At 39.2% G+C, this 17,180-nt stretch overlaps 1 protein-coding gene across 1 annotated transcript; it reads right to left on the bottom strand.

Moving 5' to 3' along the window:
• Window positions 1-1,385: 1,385 nt before the first annotated feature.
• On the bottom strand, window positions 1,386-14,938 carry LOC113021114 (extracellular serine/threonine protein kinase FAM20C-like). Its single transcript, XM_026165567.1, has 11 exons — window positions 14,856-14,938; window positions 12,254-12,787; window positions 9,862-10,040; window positions 6,350-6,428; window positions 6,129-6,221; window positions 5,488-5,603; window positions 5,182-5,362; window positions 3,517-3,626; window positions 3,227-3,308; window positions 3,053-3,112; window positions 1,386-1,767 (listed from the first exon to the last, which is right to left on the bottom strand). Exons 2-11 carry the CDS (start codon window positions 12,784-12,786, stop codon window positions 1,506-1,508), a joined length of 1,695 nt encoding a protein of 564 aa, XP_026021352.1. The 5' UTR covers window position 12,787; window positions 14,856-14,938; the 3' UTR covers window positions 1,386-1,505.
• Between the last annotated feature and the right edge of the window lie 2,242 nt (window positions 14,939-17,180).

Genomic DNA, 17,180 nt, shown 5'->3' with positions numbered 1-17,180 from the left:
TGTCCTGCTTGGTGCTGTTCCCAAACCAGGTGCAGATGTTTGCCGTCAGGACGCTCTCGATGGTGCAGGAGTAGAAGTTCTTGAGCACCTTCAGTGGCAGATGGAAGTCTCTAAGTCTTCTGAGGAAGAAGAGACGCTGACGGGCTTTCTTAACCAGGGTGTTGATGTGACAGGACCTTGTCACTAGGTGTGAATGTGCGAGTGAATGTGAGTGCGAATGGTTGTCTGTCCCTGTGTGTTGGCCCTGCGACAGACTGGTGACCTGTCCAGGGTGTACCCTGCCTCTTGCCCTATGACAGCTGGGATAGGCTCCCGCGACCCTGAAAATGGGAAGCGGAAGCGAATGGATGGATGGATTTTTTCACGGTGTGGTTGGCGTTTTGATTAAGAATACATGTCCTCTTTCATACTGATGCTTTTTAGGGGTTTTAATTTATATGTCTGGTGTTTGTTCCCTAGAGTGTCGACCATCTGCTCTTGTACCTCATGATAAACTCTCTGTCACACCTCTCCATGTTGTCACCTTTTGTCATTGTCTTCATAAACACCTACATGCGAACCACTGCATACCTTCCCAGACTCACTTATTGTGTCGCCCAAAGCAAACATACAAATATCCGTATGTGCAGGTCATTTACTTTTTATGTTGATGTCATAACAAGAAAATAGATGAGATACTAATTATGCTATAGTCTATAGTGTGTTCCTCTTGAGCGACATTGCACATGTGTCTGTAATATTCAATCTAACTCATTTGCAAAGTTGAAATAAATAATTTGATGAAAAATATGACATTAATAATCTAAACAGAGATTTAGAGATCAGCTGTAACGTACACTCAACCATAGAATACAGGCCTAATATTAATATTCGGCTATGCAAACACTTTTAACACCAAACGGTTAAAATAAAAATATAACTGACATGTGCACTAAATGCACAGAGGCTAAAGGAGCAGTTTCATTATGTTTGAGAGTGCAGAGCAATGAAGAGATCACAGCGATGCTAGAAAATGATTTCAAAAGAAATTCCATAGAACTCCAAAGTTATTGGTTCTTATATCCAGAAAAACTTAATTGCGTGTAATAAAAATAAGCAAACATTATTATTCCTCATTACTTAAGCATTGTTTTGGGAGGGGAAAACACCCCATTGGATAGAAAGTTGTACGCTGGAGAAGAAAAATGGTGTCAGACCTTAAAGAATGAATAATGTCTACAATGAGATGGTTTGAGGACTCCTTTATTTAAAACTTTGTAAAAGACATAGATATTAAAAAAAAACAAACTTTAAGTAAACATCAAGTGTGTAGTTTGCTGCATGTTTTGTTTTGTTTTTTTCATGTAAATTTGAACATTTTGATTTGTGTATTTGTATTTTTGCATATGTTTGTTGGTTTGATGTTTTGTTGTAGTTTGTCAAAAATATGAAAAAGAGTATTGGTAAGGTAACAGTGGGACAATAATCTATATGTCAGGTGTAATTGAATGTTTTTCTATATTCAGTCAGGCTGTAACAGCTGATCGTGGTCCTTGATCGTGTCCCTCTATGTCATTGTAAATGACGTCATCATGCTTTTCCTGACACGTCTGCACTACTTGCAGAACTTTTGCAAGGCGCCGGTCCAACGCGGACAGATGTGGTTCTGAGAGGAGAGGGGCCACTCGTGACAAAGGATCCTGAGTCAGCGATTCCCGCATGATGTCGCTCAGTCGGAAATCAGGAAGAGACAGCAGACGCAAGCGGAGGAAGGTGGAGCGACGGATCCTGCGGAGATAAGTCGTGTAAGGGGATCGAGAAGATTTTGGAAAAGGAAAAAAGAAACTGGGAAAGAAATATATTTAAACTAAAGCATGTAATTTTAAAATCTTTTAACCATATGCACCATATCGTTTCCACCTTTGGTCGTCTTTTGATAATTTATTAATAAAAGAAGTAGTTTGATGCTATGTTGTGGGATCATGTAATATTATTTACACCTCTGCTGACTCAGGTACAAATCCTGTTCCCAAACAATATGTTGTTTTAACCTTTTAGCCGTGTTACACTGAGATTATGTAAATGTATTCTAACAAACTAGATAAAATGAACACTTGCTAATGTAATGTTAATTGCCCACTTACCATTTAATAGCTTGATTACCCATAGAGCTACAGCAGCTAACATTATTACTGTGGTCAAAGCAATCACATTAAAATTCCTTTATGAGTTTTTTGAATGTTGTTGTAGTATTTCTGTATAAAACAGCTTGGGAAATGCCATAAACAACTATGAGATTTTACCATGAATATCACATCTTAAAGGCCTTGTAGGAATTTAATACAAATATAGGGTGTACGTATGTTTGGCAGCTAAAGTCACAGCCATAACAGCAGACAAAGCCTCAGAAACAGAAGCTGCTGCTTTAAGCTCGCAGCCTCTGAGTGCTGTACACCTGCTTTCATTTCAAGGTGGGTCTCCAACATTAACAGCCCGTAGTTTCATTACACAATACTCTTCCACTGCATGATATCTTGTGGCCAGAAAATACGTTTTAGCATAATCTCATCATGCCAAAGTGACCTTTGACCTCTGCATTGTCATCTTCTTCTATTAAACATTCATGAGGCACATTTTGTGACGTTACAGGCTTGAAGAATTTCCTTAAGCTGAGGCGTAAAGGACATATTAGATTGATGAGAATTTGACGTATGAGAGGTTGACTCATAATAACTTTACCTTTGGGGACCAAAATCCAATCATGTCATCTTAAATTTGAAAATAGTCGCTCAAGCTGTTTCTGAGGTATCGAGATCATGAGAATGGTGTGATGTGAGGATAATATAAATCCATCAGGCAACAAGTGGCATTAGCTTAGTTGTTTTTAGATATCTTAATGCAGAAATGTTACTAATTTGATGCACTTCTTCGCTAGAGTTGAGAATTTCTATCACACCTTGTGGGTTTATACACATTTGAAAACTTGACACTGACTCTTTTCTTACACCTGTCCCCCCGTCCATCATTTTTCAGCGCACAGATCAGTAAGCACACATCTTTTTTCTTGTTTTACCTGCAACACTGCTGCAATGGAGCTAGAATGGATGGCTCATCTTGAGAGTGACGCCCAAACCTAAAAAAACAAAAAACAGGATCAAAAACATTTAATGACGAAAAACTAACCTGACACCTGAGGAAGAAATCAAGTGTAACACGAGATAAGAAGGATCAAAGTTTTGGTACTCACGCCCGTCCATTATCAAGGTGCAGAAGAAAAGTGTTGTTGCCAAATTGCTCAAACGTCTCATAGTGATGTCTGTCCATGTTGCCTTCAGATGGAAAACAATCAAATATCATTTAAGGTTCATGACACTGTTAAAAATATTCTTTAAAAAGCTCTTAATGCAACTGTAGGGAGCATCACACTGCTACTTTACTGATTCAGTTTGTTAAAATTCCTTAGGAAAAAAAGAAAATAAGGAGCGTTATACAGATGAGTGACTCCTATCAACCAACAAACAAATGGGCCTAACTGACTCATGAGGAAGTCCAGGACAGCCATATCTATGAGATCCACCAGTCTGGTTCCTTGATTGTAAGGAGGTGTCTGCTTCACTGTATCACAGTAAGCTGGGTCTTTTTCCCACCTGGGAACAAAAGAACAGAGACACTCAGACAGACAAAGGAAAACAGATCATGGCCTCCCTGTTAACAGTTTTTATTGCTTCCCTTCACATTTTTCTGCTTTTGGGGTTCGAGTTAGTGCAGTTCACCTTTGCTGTCACCTCATTTTGTTGTTTAGGTTAACTCAGATGTTTGAATTCAAAACTTTATCATTAAAAAGAATGCAGATTCTGGATATAGTGCCTATTTGTTTTAAGATTGTTTACATCTTGCAAGTCTTTACAGATACCACTAGAGGGCGGCAAACACCCACGATTCTCTAAACGCTTTAGACCAGGAACGTCAAACTCGTTTAACATCATGGGCCACATACAGCCCACTTTGATCTTAAGTAAGCTGGACCAGTGAAACTCCCCAGTGCAAAGTAGCTTAACTGCACATTTAATCCCTGAGACATCTCAATATAAGAAAAAGAAGTGCAATGTCTCAGTATTTCTACGTGATAAAGAAATGCTGCTGCTGCCGTTAATGAAAGAAACAAGTCAGCACAACTCTTTGGGCCGAAATTGTAAAAAAAAAAAAAAAAGTGTAAAATTCAACAACATTCTGGTAACTAATCGGCCAGACTGTCCTGTAATTATAAAGTGGACAGATTTGTTAATTAACAGAAAATGTCAATTTTTTTTTTTACTTTTATTTTTGTTTTTTAATGTGGTTACATTGGGAAAAAAAATTCTATAGCAATAGTGAAAAAACAGTAACTTTCTTCTCATGTTTCTTAACTTTTTTATCTGTTACATTATTTTTGTAGTATGAGATGTTTATCAGCAGGACAAGCTATAAAATTTATGAAAATACCATTAAAAGTCCAAAATGTTTGCAGGGCCAGTTCTGGCCCAAGGGCCTTATGTTTCACACCCCTGGTCTAAATCTAGATCTTTATTTACACTCTATGCACACACTTATCAAAAGTTCCATCAGAGCTGCTTAATAGACAGTATTTTACTAATACCTAAAATACACGCAGGAACTGTTTCTATTATCTTGTACTGGCTGTATTAGATTGTAAGCAATATTACTACAGGGTTAGTAATCATCCTTCTATTGAGCTGGGGTTCAGATTGTTTAAAAGAACGACACTGTGATCATTAGAAGTGACTCATTAACAAAGCATTCCAATATTTTTACCTTTAAAAAGAAAAACCATTAACAGACGACATCCAACGAAACTCCTAGACTCCTAAAAGTCTTGTTTCAAAACAGGCCACTCAATATAATGTCATCAGTCCATCCATCCATCCCCATTTAAACAATTCAGGGTCGTGGGGGGACTGGATGCTAGCCCAGCTGCAATAAGGTGAGAGGTGGTGTACACCCACAGAGAGACAGACAGCCTTTCTCACATTCACAGCTATGGACAATTTACAATCACCAATTAACCTAATATCACTAAATATATAATTCCATTCAGGCAGTTTCCCACTCACAGCTAGGACGTTTCTAAACATGTACTCTGTTCAGTTGTATTAAACTACATTCTGTATGTTAGTCAGACTGAGGTATGATCAGTGAACCCACTGTGCAAGCTTGGTGCGGCTGTAAGATCGCCTCCATGGGGACCTCCAGGACCTGCGAGGGGCAATGGTGAGGTCAGGCAGCATGGTAGCCAGGGAAACCTCCAGCATATGTGGCTGACCGCACACCGGGTGCTCCACTGAGCAGTAGTATTCACACTGCCCATAGAAACACACGTTCCCAGCTAGAGAGACAGCCATATATTAAAAATAAAGATTTTAGCAGAATTCAGTCCAATAGTTCGTTTTTGTTAAATAAACTGAGTGCTGGCGTGAGCCAACACTTACCCACATGCACCTGCACACATACCAGGGGAAGTGAAGAAGGTCTTAGACAGCCTGCGGTCGGTGGTAATCTCTTTGATCTCTGTGGTAACATTGATGAGCCGTCCAACCACTGGAGGGATTCTGTTAAAGCCCAGCAATCTGAGAAGGAGGAAGATACAGAGCGAGATGAAGAGATGGAGCGAGTACAAAGAAAATACATTTAAAAAGGGAACACAATGTGTCAACAAGAGCACAGGAAGTGTTTTCTTTTTTTAATCTTTATTTGTGTGCAGCATTAACGTCCTGTTTACTGGAACACCATCATCATATTCACGCATTGCACTGTCACACCAGAAAGCTGCCCAGTGCTACGATCCTCTGACCTCCTGGAAACTCCACATGTACACCAGGATCAAGACCTTGCTCAAGGGCACGACAGCGGGGTTAGTAACCACAGAAGAAGTGCAGCTTTTTCTCTTTACTTATCCAGCAAAGTGCAAGAATGAAACACTTGGTCAGGTTTTATTCTTCAGCTACCACTGACTGCTATTAAAACCTTTTCACACTTCTACACTCTGCGACATCTTCATGAACAAAATACTCAAGTGCCTGAAGTGTCACCTGTTGTGCGCCTGCCCTCAAGGACGCCTGCTACCTGCCGATCGGATGTGTAATGACGCGTACCTGTCAAGGTGAAAGGCAGCGATCTCGGCGTTGTGTCTTTCAAAGTCAGAGAAGTAAAAGAGGTTTACATCAGTCTCTGCATGTCTGGTTTGCCTGTGCAACAAACAAAAGCGAGCACATAAACATGCTGCTGTAAGCGCATCTTGTCATTTACTAGTCAGCATCACAAAACACAACAGGATGAATGTTTCTCAGATCGCTGCATTGCACCGGTGTCTTACTTCATGGGTTTGAGCAGAGCTTGTCCATAATTTGGGAACGATATGAGCAGTTTCAGTTGGGTGCCTCCTTTCTTTTGAACTAAAAGATACAAAGAGGGTAGATATCGGGAGCACAGCAATAATACAAAGGCACATCATTGCTTACACAAGCACTCTTTATCATATTGATCAGCCACTGATAAGAAACGCATCACAGAGATGCATACAATTTAGATTCACTGCAGTGCATTACATCAGTTCCTCCACATGGTGGCCTGTTTTATAGTCAGAGCACCAACTGCCACCTCCATTTTGAGCATTACTCCAACAAAACATGTATAAAATCGATTTATCTTAGTGCTGAGGCCCAATATTATGCATCATTATTTTTAATACTAATGCTTATGTTATTCTTGTAAAGCCTTTGCATATTTATGATACCTTAAAATATTCCCTGCTGCTTCTAAACAAGCAGATTAGAGTATCATTTACATGCTTTGCCAGTAACGTCACCCCGTTTTACCTTCACAGAGGTCTGCATCGGACGGTTTAGATTTTTTTTTCTCCCCCATTCTTTCATCCCATCAAACCTGACCCACTTTATCCACACTTCAGACAACTGGGCAATGTGAAGCATGTGTTTATTCTCTTTCAAGTGAACTAGTTCAAATCAAGGTTTCAGAAAAAGAAACAGCTTTTATTTGCTGCAGACCACGGCTCTGTGAGCAAATCCTGTAAATGAATAGAAAGAAATTGTTAATATAAACCAAGCTGTGCCACATTTTGATCCATAATTCGTATTTCTGATTCTGAATATGTACCCAAATTTACACAAGATATAGGTACATGCAGGAATGAGAGCTAAATGTGGGGGAAAAGGGATGACACAGTGAGAAAATTAGCCTGTAGCCGAGATTAGTGCTTAATCTGCACCATATAACACAAATCTCAATGCATTATTCATTCTGCAGCATGCTGAGCATGGGTTTGCCTGTCTAAGAGAACCAACCACAAAATGAACATGTAGACATAAGCATATGTTGATGCAAAGGAAGGTGCATGAATATTTTATGCTTATATTTTTTGCTTATGGATAGTACATGTACATCCAGTCTTTATGTAGGCACTTGTGCATAGTGGTGGGCCAGCTTGCATGTGATTTTATAGCCTTGTTCGGTTATGCACCCTTTCCATTTATCTAAGAGTTTCTCAACAGATATTAATAGTAGGTAGGATCTAAAAACATCTCTTTTAAAGTGGCACAAGTCTGAATGCCTGCAGTTACATTTATGGAGAAGCATGCGAGAGAATATAACAGTCTATGTCTCTCATGTACATGTGAGCTGCACAGTTTGCTGTTTTGTTTTTATGAATGTCTGAATATCTACATACTGTATCTCAATTCTGCTTCTCGTTTGTAATAAAATTAAGACAGTAATCCACAGTGCATTTTGCTATATGTGAGGCGGTGCATCATACAGCCACACACACACAAAGATCCGGTTGGTCCCTCCCAAGTTTAATGATGCTTGGTTTCATATTTGAACATGCTAGTCCCTTTTTAGCATCATTTTTCAGCATGCAGTGTATACCCCGCTAATGATATGAAAAAGGTTTTAATCCATTATCTGTTTTGGGTTTGATGTCTAAAGCCAATAAACAGCAAGTGAAATTGAAAAGAAAATACACGAAGCATCAACAGGGAAACCACAGTTATATCGATAAAGGATTTTCAAGACTGATACTAAGACCAATATGTGGTGGCTTATAAATCTGATATATTCAGTGATTTATTTTACTTTCAGACACACAAAACAGAAAAAAGATTTCCCTAAATTAGTTTTTGTAGTCATGTATGAGTCCTTACTAAGACAATGGCAAAGCTGTTTGGAAATTGTCCAGTTTTATCATCTCAAGAAATAGTCGATTACTTGGCTGTAAAAGAGGTGTGTTTGGAGGAGTAAATTTGAGGCTTTCAAACATAAGGCCACTGTAGCAATTATCAAGCATGGTGGTGGTAGCATCAAGCTTTGGGGCATTTTAGTGGACAGAATCATGAAGGACTACCTCCAAAATCTTCAGCTTCAACTTAAATCAACGTCTGATGGTTGAAACTTGGACACAACTGGGTGTTCCAACATGACAGTGATCCCAAACACACATGGAATGGCTTTCTTAAAGCCCTGATCTCAACTCTATTGAAAATTTGTGGACTATGTTTAAAAGCCTGGTCCATGCCAGGAAACCAACCAATTTAAATGAAACCACCTCCACCAATCCTGCTGAGAAAGTGGTCAAATATCCAGCCAGATTTATGCCAGAAGTTTGTTGATCACTGACAAAAGCTTCTGGTTGAGGTGCAAGTCAGGAAGGGACATTTAACCAAACAGTGAGGGTGTATACACAACTCCGAGCCTGTACTGCATGTATAATTTTATATTTGAAATCCTAATTAAATTCAAATTCTTGTTTTTTAAAGTTATTAAAGATGTATGCTGTACAAATATTAGACCCTGGAAAAAGAATAGTTGAAAGAAGTCGTTAAAAACCCCAAATTACCATGACGTTTATGGTCATGTTGATTGGGTATAAACTTTTGACCATAATCTGTGGTGTATAGGAAACCTATACTGACAGGTTGAGATGTCTGAATATCTGAATAGCTTCTATACACTGGCCTTCTGTTTTTAATTCTACTTGCATGTTATTCCATAGTTTGTTTGTTCCAGAGCATGTATGCAGTTCTTCTGGGGGCTGTAAGAAATCTATATACCTTCACACATCCACCTTCCTCATCCTCTCACTTTGTGTCCACAAGGAGTTGTGAGTTATATAACAGTATACCTAATCCTCCTGGGTTTGCGCTTTCATTCTCTCTAAATGTGTTTTGTCGTTTTATTTGCATACATCAGTTTGTGCCTTTATCATCCCATATATGTGTCTTGTTTCCCCAAAGACAATGCTCACTGCTGTAAATATGAGCTTTGGCACACTTTATTCTATTCACTCAGTGAATACTCAGTCTTGCCTACGGCTCTCTTACAGATGAGCTTGTTTGTAATAACGGATCAGTTAAAATGAGAAAGCAGCAGGGTTGTGACTTTGTAGCTGCTAAGAGGAATCCAAATGAACATAAAGAAGAATTTACCACAAGTTCAAAACGCAAGGTAATGAAAAGCTCATTTTTTAAGTAAAGAAAACTTGCTGTATCAAACTATGCAGTCCTTAGAAGTCCCTCTTTTGGTCACCCTAAAAGCAGTACAGATTACAGACGGATGTTTTGGCAGAATATTTATGAAAGACTATGGCCTGAGCAGGTTTCCTAATTGACTGTCCTCATCGTGGCATTGCAAAACAACCTAAGTCTCATTTCAGGATGTAGTTTGTGGGAGTAGCAAGATAAAAAGGAGGTTCATTAAGAAAATTGTACCTGCCCCCCTTCCTCTGATCTTTCTGGCACATTTCCCAGGCCTTGTTCTTTCCTTCCAGTCTCTTTGGCCTTTTAACCCTGCCTGCCTCCCTTATGTGCTCACCTGAGCCAAGGATATGCTGTGTTGCCAAATAGTGAGTCAGCTGAGCTAGGTTGGGGTCTTTCCTGTTGTACAGCTCCCAGCGAGAGATGCCCAGGTGGAACCGCAGCCAGGGAGGGTGGGTCTCCACATCAGTTGTCCATGTGACTTTGTCATAGCCTTCCTCGTGACTGTTGCTTTGCCTTCAGGAGAGTATGTAGACATAATACTATAACACCTGCAGAACTGTTTAGTCATGAACAGAAATTCAGATATGAAACAAACTGCAGTTTTAAAATAAGTTAAAAGTCTAAACACACCAATTCTGTGGAAAGTTGAGCAACACAGTGATATAAAAAAAAAGAGCTTCCATTGCATAATATTCATTTGGCAGCATGAAGTGACACAAGCCTCATGGCGAGGAAATAATGGGATGCTGCATTCCTTTAATAGTTATTTCTAAGCATGAAAGTGTGTTTCAAAAGTAATTTGTTGTATAGTCTATTCCAATTTAAAGACAGTCATGTTTCTGTGGCAGAGTGAAACTATATACCCACGGTATGCTAACATGCTTATAGAACAAAATCATGTGAAATAGAAAAGTACATCCTCTTTCAATTCTAAGGTTTTACATATCAGGATTTATTGAATAAACATGAATTCCTTACCAGGTTCTACAACTATTTAAACTTGACATTAACAACAACATCATGCGACACACCATAGGTGTCAAACTCTGGCCCGCGGGCCAAATTTGGCCCGCAGCCTAATTACATTTGGCCCGCGAAGCCATACCAAATTATTATTAGAGCTGGCCTACTGGTATTATACAGCTAATATATATATTGTTTAGTATTAAGCTTTGCTTGTTCCATATTCAGTTTTTCAGCAAAACTTGTTTGAGTCCATAAGAAAAGATTCATTCTTATATCTAGAGGAAGATTTTTTTTCCAATAAATATTAATGTTAGCCCGTGACTTTGTTCCAGTTTTGAATTTTGGCCCACTGTGTATTTGAGTTTGACACCCCTGCATTAAACCATGTGATTATTCATTAACAGCCTCGAGAATCACCTTCAGCTGTAATAACTTTAAGTAATTTGTGCTTGGGATCATTGTCCTGTTGCATGACCCAGTTTTAGCCAAGCTTTAGCTGTTGGACAGATAACCTGATGTTTGACTCTTGAATACTTTGGTATACAGAAGGGTTCATGATCAAAACAGACTGCAAAACAAGCCCAGAATTATCACCCCTCCATCACCATGCTTGACAGTTGGTATGAGGAGTTTATGCTGATATGTTGTGTTTGGTCTTCTCCAAACATGGCGTTGTGCATTATAGCCAAACATCTCCTCTTGTGTCTGTCCAAAGGATGTTGTTCCAGAAGTCTTGCAGTTAGTTCAGCTATAACTTTGCAAACCTAAGCTGTGCTGCATGGTAATCCTTTCAAAGAAGATATTCTTGTTCACTCTTTTTCTCATCATGACCTTTAACATTTAATAGCTAACTGATGCTTGTAGAGGCTTATATTGTCAAGACGTTTGTCAATTAACAAGATTGTTTTGAATGTTTTCCACTTGTGAATAATCTTTCTCGCTGTAGAATAATGGACAGCAAAGTGGTTGGAAGTACCCAGCATTACAACCTTTCCTACATTGATGTTTTGCGTCAGACCTGCAAACCTCTGCATTTATAGAGGCGCCTCAACTTGCTGATGACCAGTTAATAAAATGCATTTGATGGTAGAGGATAAGTAGCAGCACCGGGCTGCTATTTACCCTCTTAATTCTTAAAGTAGCAGCAAGTGTAAATTAATTTTTTTGTTAAAAAATAATGACATGGTGTCATATGTGGCATGGTGTTTGAGGTTGTATTTACTGCATTTTAAGCTCACTAAGAACCAGATTATTTTTATGGTGTCCTGTGTGTAAAACCTTAGAACTGAAAGAAAATGTACTTTCTATTTCACATGATTTTAAAACATTAATTGTTTACTTTTAATCAGTTTGTATTAGCAGTTTAGTTTTGACTATCTAGCTAGAAAAACAGAATATTGTTTTTTAATTTAGTTTACAAAATTTACAGATCTACAAAAATCTAATTTACTATCAAATCGTCATTTTACACTAAAGACATGCACGGTGTCGCTAGCTGGTGAGCATAAAGGTCTGCTGGATGGGACTAATATTTCATAGCTACATCAGTAAAGAAAGTAAAGTAAAGTAACCTTTGAATGTTACCAAATGAAAAGCGGGCTACTGTAATTAGGGCAGCTTAAAGAAGAGCTAATCTTTTAGAAACCAGTGTTAATTATTCTAGGGGAGCTTCACAATGATGCAGAACGTAGGGCAGGTTATTTTCAAAGCCCTTCATGTTTCTATGTTATTAAAGTGCTTTTGACATCTTTTTTACTCACCACTCACTATCATCAGGGAAGATGTCTTCGTTCTCTTCTTCGTGACTTTCTGTATCCTTTGCATCTTCTTCTGTTTTCAGCCTCATTAGCCAATCATCTTGCTGCAGCTCTGGCTGTGGCAGATTGTAAAGCGGATGCTTGAACAGTGCCCCAAGCTTAGAAGGACCATCGACTTTCTGAATTATTTTTCCAACTCCAATCAGTTTCTTTGACTTCTCAGCGACCTCATTTAATGAGCCTCGGACTTTATGGTGTAACATGTTTGCAGTCGGTTTGTGACGCACTTCATCATGGGGGCGCCTCTGCAGTTTGTTTGAGGAGGCAGCATCAGAAGCAGGAGACTGGGAGACAGACTCGTGATGTTGAGTATCTGTTCTGGGAATGGAGGAGGAAGAGGAAGAAGTGGGAAAAACACAGGCAGTCTGGAGGACTGAAAGGCAAAAAAATGCCAGAAGGACATGGAGACTGAGGGACAGACAAGCCAGTCCCAGATAGATGGAGCGAGTGGACTGACCCAGGTTCCGTCTAACCATGCTGGAAGATAAAAGGATAAAACAGACCAAGGAGGCCTGTCAGCATTTCAGACTTGCACATGATAAAATATTTCCTACATATTGCATAATACACAGACACCCAGATAAACAGCAGCATGTATTTCATGCTTACTTGTAAAAACAGACCTGCCATATACCAGATTTCATGGTAACATGCTGTAATGCAGCTGGACTAGGCAAACTGCCAGTGCTTGCAACATCTGTGTGCTGCTTTGTTTGGTAGGTATGAGATTTACAACTCAAAACAAAATGACAGCCTTGTGGTCCGTGTAGCAAGAGGGAAAGTTGGGTGATCATCATCTTCATTAAAATCTGTCATTTTGGAGCCACGAGGATGGTAAAATCCCAGCGGAATTGGGAAAATGTGATAGTTCCTCTAACCATCTGCTGTCAGTGCTTAATATGAGAGCCGCGTTAAAAGTCATTAAGCTCACTGAACGTCTGCGTGGTTGCTTCCAAATATGGCAAACTGACACCATTCAAAGTGTAGTAAATGTTTTTACAGCATCATGATCCGATACACTGCACATGGACATTTAAAGAAAATAAAAGAATTATAATCATAATGTCTCGAATTGTAAAAGGTTTCAACATGCTTTATTTATGACTTTTGCTTCTTTCATATTAAACATGATACTTGCTTCATTTGTGGTAGATTCATATATTTATGCAGTATAAGAGTAAAGTAAAAGACAAATACACTCACTGGACACTATATTAGGTAACGGGTTGAGTCTCCTTTTGCATTCAGAACTACTTTAACTCTTCATTTCAACAAGATGCTGGAAACACTACTCAGAGATTTTGGTCCATATTAACATGGCAGAATCACAGAGATGCTGCAGATCGTAATCTCCAGTTTCACCAAATCCCAAAGGTTCTCTATTAGATTGAGATCTGGTGACTGTGGAGGCCACTTGAGTACAGTGAACTCAATGCCATGGCCAAGAAACCAGTTTGAAAGGATATGAGATATGGTGTGTTATCCTGCTGGAAGCAGCCAACAGAAGATGAGTAAACTGTACTTATAAAAGGATGGACATGGTCAGCAACAACACTGAGGTAGGCTGTGAGATTTAAACTATGCTCAGCTGGTGTGAAGGAGCTCTAAGTGTGCCAACAAAATGTCTTCCAAAACCATTACACCACCACCACCCTGAACCATTGGTAGAAGGCAGGATGGATCCATGATTTCATGCTGTTAATATCAAATTCTGACCCCACCATCCATTCAATGAATATTTTCAGTTTTTTAGACCATAATTTGTAAACACGACAGATGGTCATGTAGGTAAATCCCAGTACACAGCAGTTTCTGAAATACTCAGACCTTCCTGTCTGACACCAACAAACATGCCACGTTCAAAGTTACTTAAATGACCTTTCTCCCCCATTCTGATGCTCAGTCAGAACTCCAGCAGGTTGTCTTGACCGTGTCTACATGCCTAAATGTGCTGAGTTGCTGCCATGTGATTGGTTGCATTTCCAAGCAGCTGAAACAGGTGTACCTAACAAAGCAGTTAGTGACTGTAAGTCATATAAAATGTAGAAACCAAAAGTATTTACTAAGTTTGTTCTTTTTTTCTGTTCGTGTTGATACTACCAGAATAATACTGAACTTTGAAAAATTCACGAGCACAGTCACAGTCATCAAGATGCTGTTAGACATCTGCTTGGGTCTTCTAAGTTTAAACATAATTGAAATAATTGTGATATTAAGGAAAAGGGTGTGAAGCACATTTTACACACAGTAAATCTTTAAAAATCCCAGCAAACCCTAAACACAGCTTTTGTGAGGCCAGCTATTCATCCTACTTATTGTCACCAACAGTCCTTAATGCACAGCTCTTACTGCATTGTGTGATTGAAAAGGAAAACAGGTTGAGAGAGACATGCGTGCATGCGTTCACACAGCAGTAGTTAAGCATGAAGCTACCAGGCAATCATTTGCATAAAATTCTCAAAGAAAGAAAAGTTCACTAAGAAAATCAATATATTATTGATCAATTTGCTGCTTCTTTATGTGGAGCAGCAGACTGGAGACTTACATCTCTTTCCTGTCAAGACCTTTTTTCTTCCCACTCTCGCTCCGTTCCACTCCCCTGCATGTGTGGACTAGAAAGAATTTAGTAGTAATTTTCTGGTCCTGATCTTACCCAGTAAGACTGCATTTGTGTGTTTGTTTGCTGTCATGCGGTCACTGCGGCGCAAACAGAAAACTGGCGTGTTGCGGTGACCCGTGTCTCTGTGACCCAGAGTTACGATATTTTACTTTGGATCAATGCAGATTGCATAATTAAGTCAATGCTAAACACAAGTCCTGTTAGAAGTGGCTCCAAATCAGGATGTCACTATTTGTGATTGGTAGGTTATCACCACGTATTCAAAAACTATGGATCCATTAGTTCTTCCATTGTAGCCCACTTTGCTTCTCTTTATATTTTCTTGTCTTCTCATAGGCCCTGACTTAAAATGAAAATCATTTTTGCCCCCTGGATTTGACTTTCAAGAGGACACTTGATGCAGTTTGTGGTTTGTGTTTGAGGAGATACATATATATATGTGTGTGTTTATATACATATACTCCAAGTGATGTCCAATGCAGCAGGCTAGATCCACTTTAGATTAGATTCTGGCAGCGCAGGTGCACACACCCACATAATGAATTGGTATTCTGAAAGAGCTCAGATTAAATCAAATATTCATTTTGTCTTCTTTCAACCTGCCTCTGTCCTTTATCATAAGCCATCCATCTTGTATTTCATTCCACGGCTTTAAAATCCTTTTCTCCGACTTTCGATATTCGGTGCCTTATGGGGATTGAAAAATTGTTCTCTCCTGCAATCTAATTAGCTAACGAAATGTTCCTATTAATTAGCTCACTTTGCTCTGAGAGACAATGTATTATTTATGTTGAGGCAGGTCCCAGTAGAACAGATTGATGTTTTCCAAGCCTGCGGCAGTATGCTGTGGCATTATAAGACGGTTCCTGTTGTTTCATTACTTGCAAACAACTCTTAAACATCGCAAATCAGGTTACAGTTAAAACACACATGCATAAACACTAGCATGAAGAAAGGGAGAGAAAGAGAATAGATGACTAGTTACAGCTCTCATACTTTAAAATGCATGACGAATTTATTCCAATTACTCATCGTGATGATAATGTCTCTGCAGTCGTAAACTGGAATAATACTTGGATGTAATGTGGACTGGAGCCATTAAAGCTTTAATGATTCATGGCCTGATGTGCTAAAGTGCTGTGATGTTTCAATGCATTTTCAATGAAGCATAAAAGTAAAAGTGTGACGAGTGCATCAGAATCTATTTGGATGCATTTTCAGTGTTTGGAGGAGGCTTGTGCCGCACGCTGTATGAGGTTTTGCAGATTAGCAGGGAAACAAATGCTCTGTTTTATTTTTTGAGCTTAAAGGTTCCTCCAGTTCATCCAGAGGGAAACATTACTTATTATAATTCACGGCTTTTTTTGTAGTGCTTTTATTTATGTAGCACCAAATCACAACAACTGTCACCTCAAAATGCTTTATACTGTAAGGTAAAGACCCTACAATAATAGAGCAGAAACTCCAACAATCAAATGACCCCCTGTGAGAAAGCACTTGGCAACAGTGGGAAGGAAAAAACACCTTTTAACAGGAAGGAAGCTCCAGCAGAACCAGGAAGATGGGTTACAGCAGCAGAAGACCACACCTGCCACTCCTGTGAGCTAACAACTAAGACTACCATTCACATAGGTTTCACCAAATCTGGACAATAGATGATTGGAAAAATCCTGCTGTGATGAGTCCTGTTTTCTGCTGCAACAATCAGATGATGGGTTTTAGAATTGGACATAAACAACATAAAAGCATGAAACCATCCAGCCTTGTATCGATGGTCGTGTGGGGTAGGGGAAGGGAACTCCAGGCTTCGAGAGAAGGTGTCCGGTGTCCTGCAGGTTTTAGATGCGCCCTTGAGCCATCACAGCTGATTTAAATGGCTAAATTACCTCCTCAACATGTCTTGAAGTTCTCCAGAGGCCTGCTAATGAACTAGTCCAGGGGTCAGCAACCTTTCACATCCAAAGAGCCATTTGGACCCAGTTTCCACGCAAACGAAAACACTGAGAGCCGCAAATACTTTTTGACATCTAAAATGAAGATAACACTGTATATATTGTTTTTTACCTTTATGCTTTGTGTGAACAACTAAGGTGTGTTGCTTATGAAATCCATGAAGTGCTAATGAGAAAATTACATTTTCTTTATATAATTAACACATTTTGAACTCTTAAATAAATATAACAAAAGGAAAGACACCCAGCTGAACTAAAATGATCCATGTAGCAAACAAAAACTGTTATATCGCCTTTG

The sequence above is a fragment of the Astatotilapia calliptera genome, chromosome 4 (assembly GCF_900246225.1).
Source record: "Astatotilapia calliptera chromosome 4, fAstCal1.2, whole genome shotgun sequence".
Classification (NCBI taxonomy): domain Eukaryota; kingdom Metazoa; phylum Chordata; class Actinopteri; order Cichliformes; family Cichlidae; genus Astatotilapia; species Astatotilapia calliptera.
The sequence above is the reverse complement of the archived record's forward strand: the minus strand, read 5'-3'. Positions and strand labels throughout refer to the sequence as shown.

Bases quoted from the DNA above. Each gene is read 5' to 3' on its own strand.
- LOC113021114 (XM_026165567.1), bottom strand. From the start codon at position 12,786: ATGGTTAGACGGAACCTGGGTCAGTCCACTCGCTCCATCTATCTGGGA. The intron at 10,041-12,253 runs GTGAGTAAAAAA...ACTCTCCTGAAG, and splicing joins TTCCCTGATGATAGTGAGTG to GCAAAGCAACAGTCACGAGG. The intron at 3,309-3,516 runs GTCAGTTAGGCC...TTCCATCTGAAG, and splicing joins TGTCCTGGACTTCCTCATGA to GCAACATGGACAGACATCAC.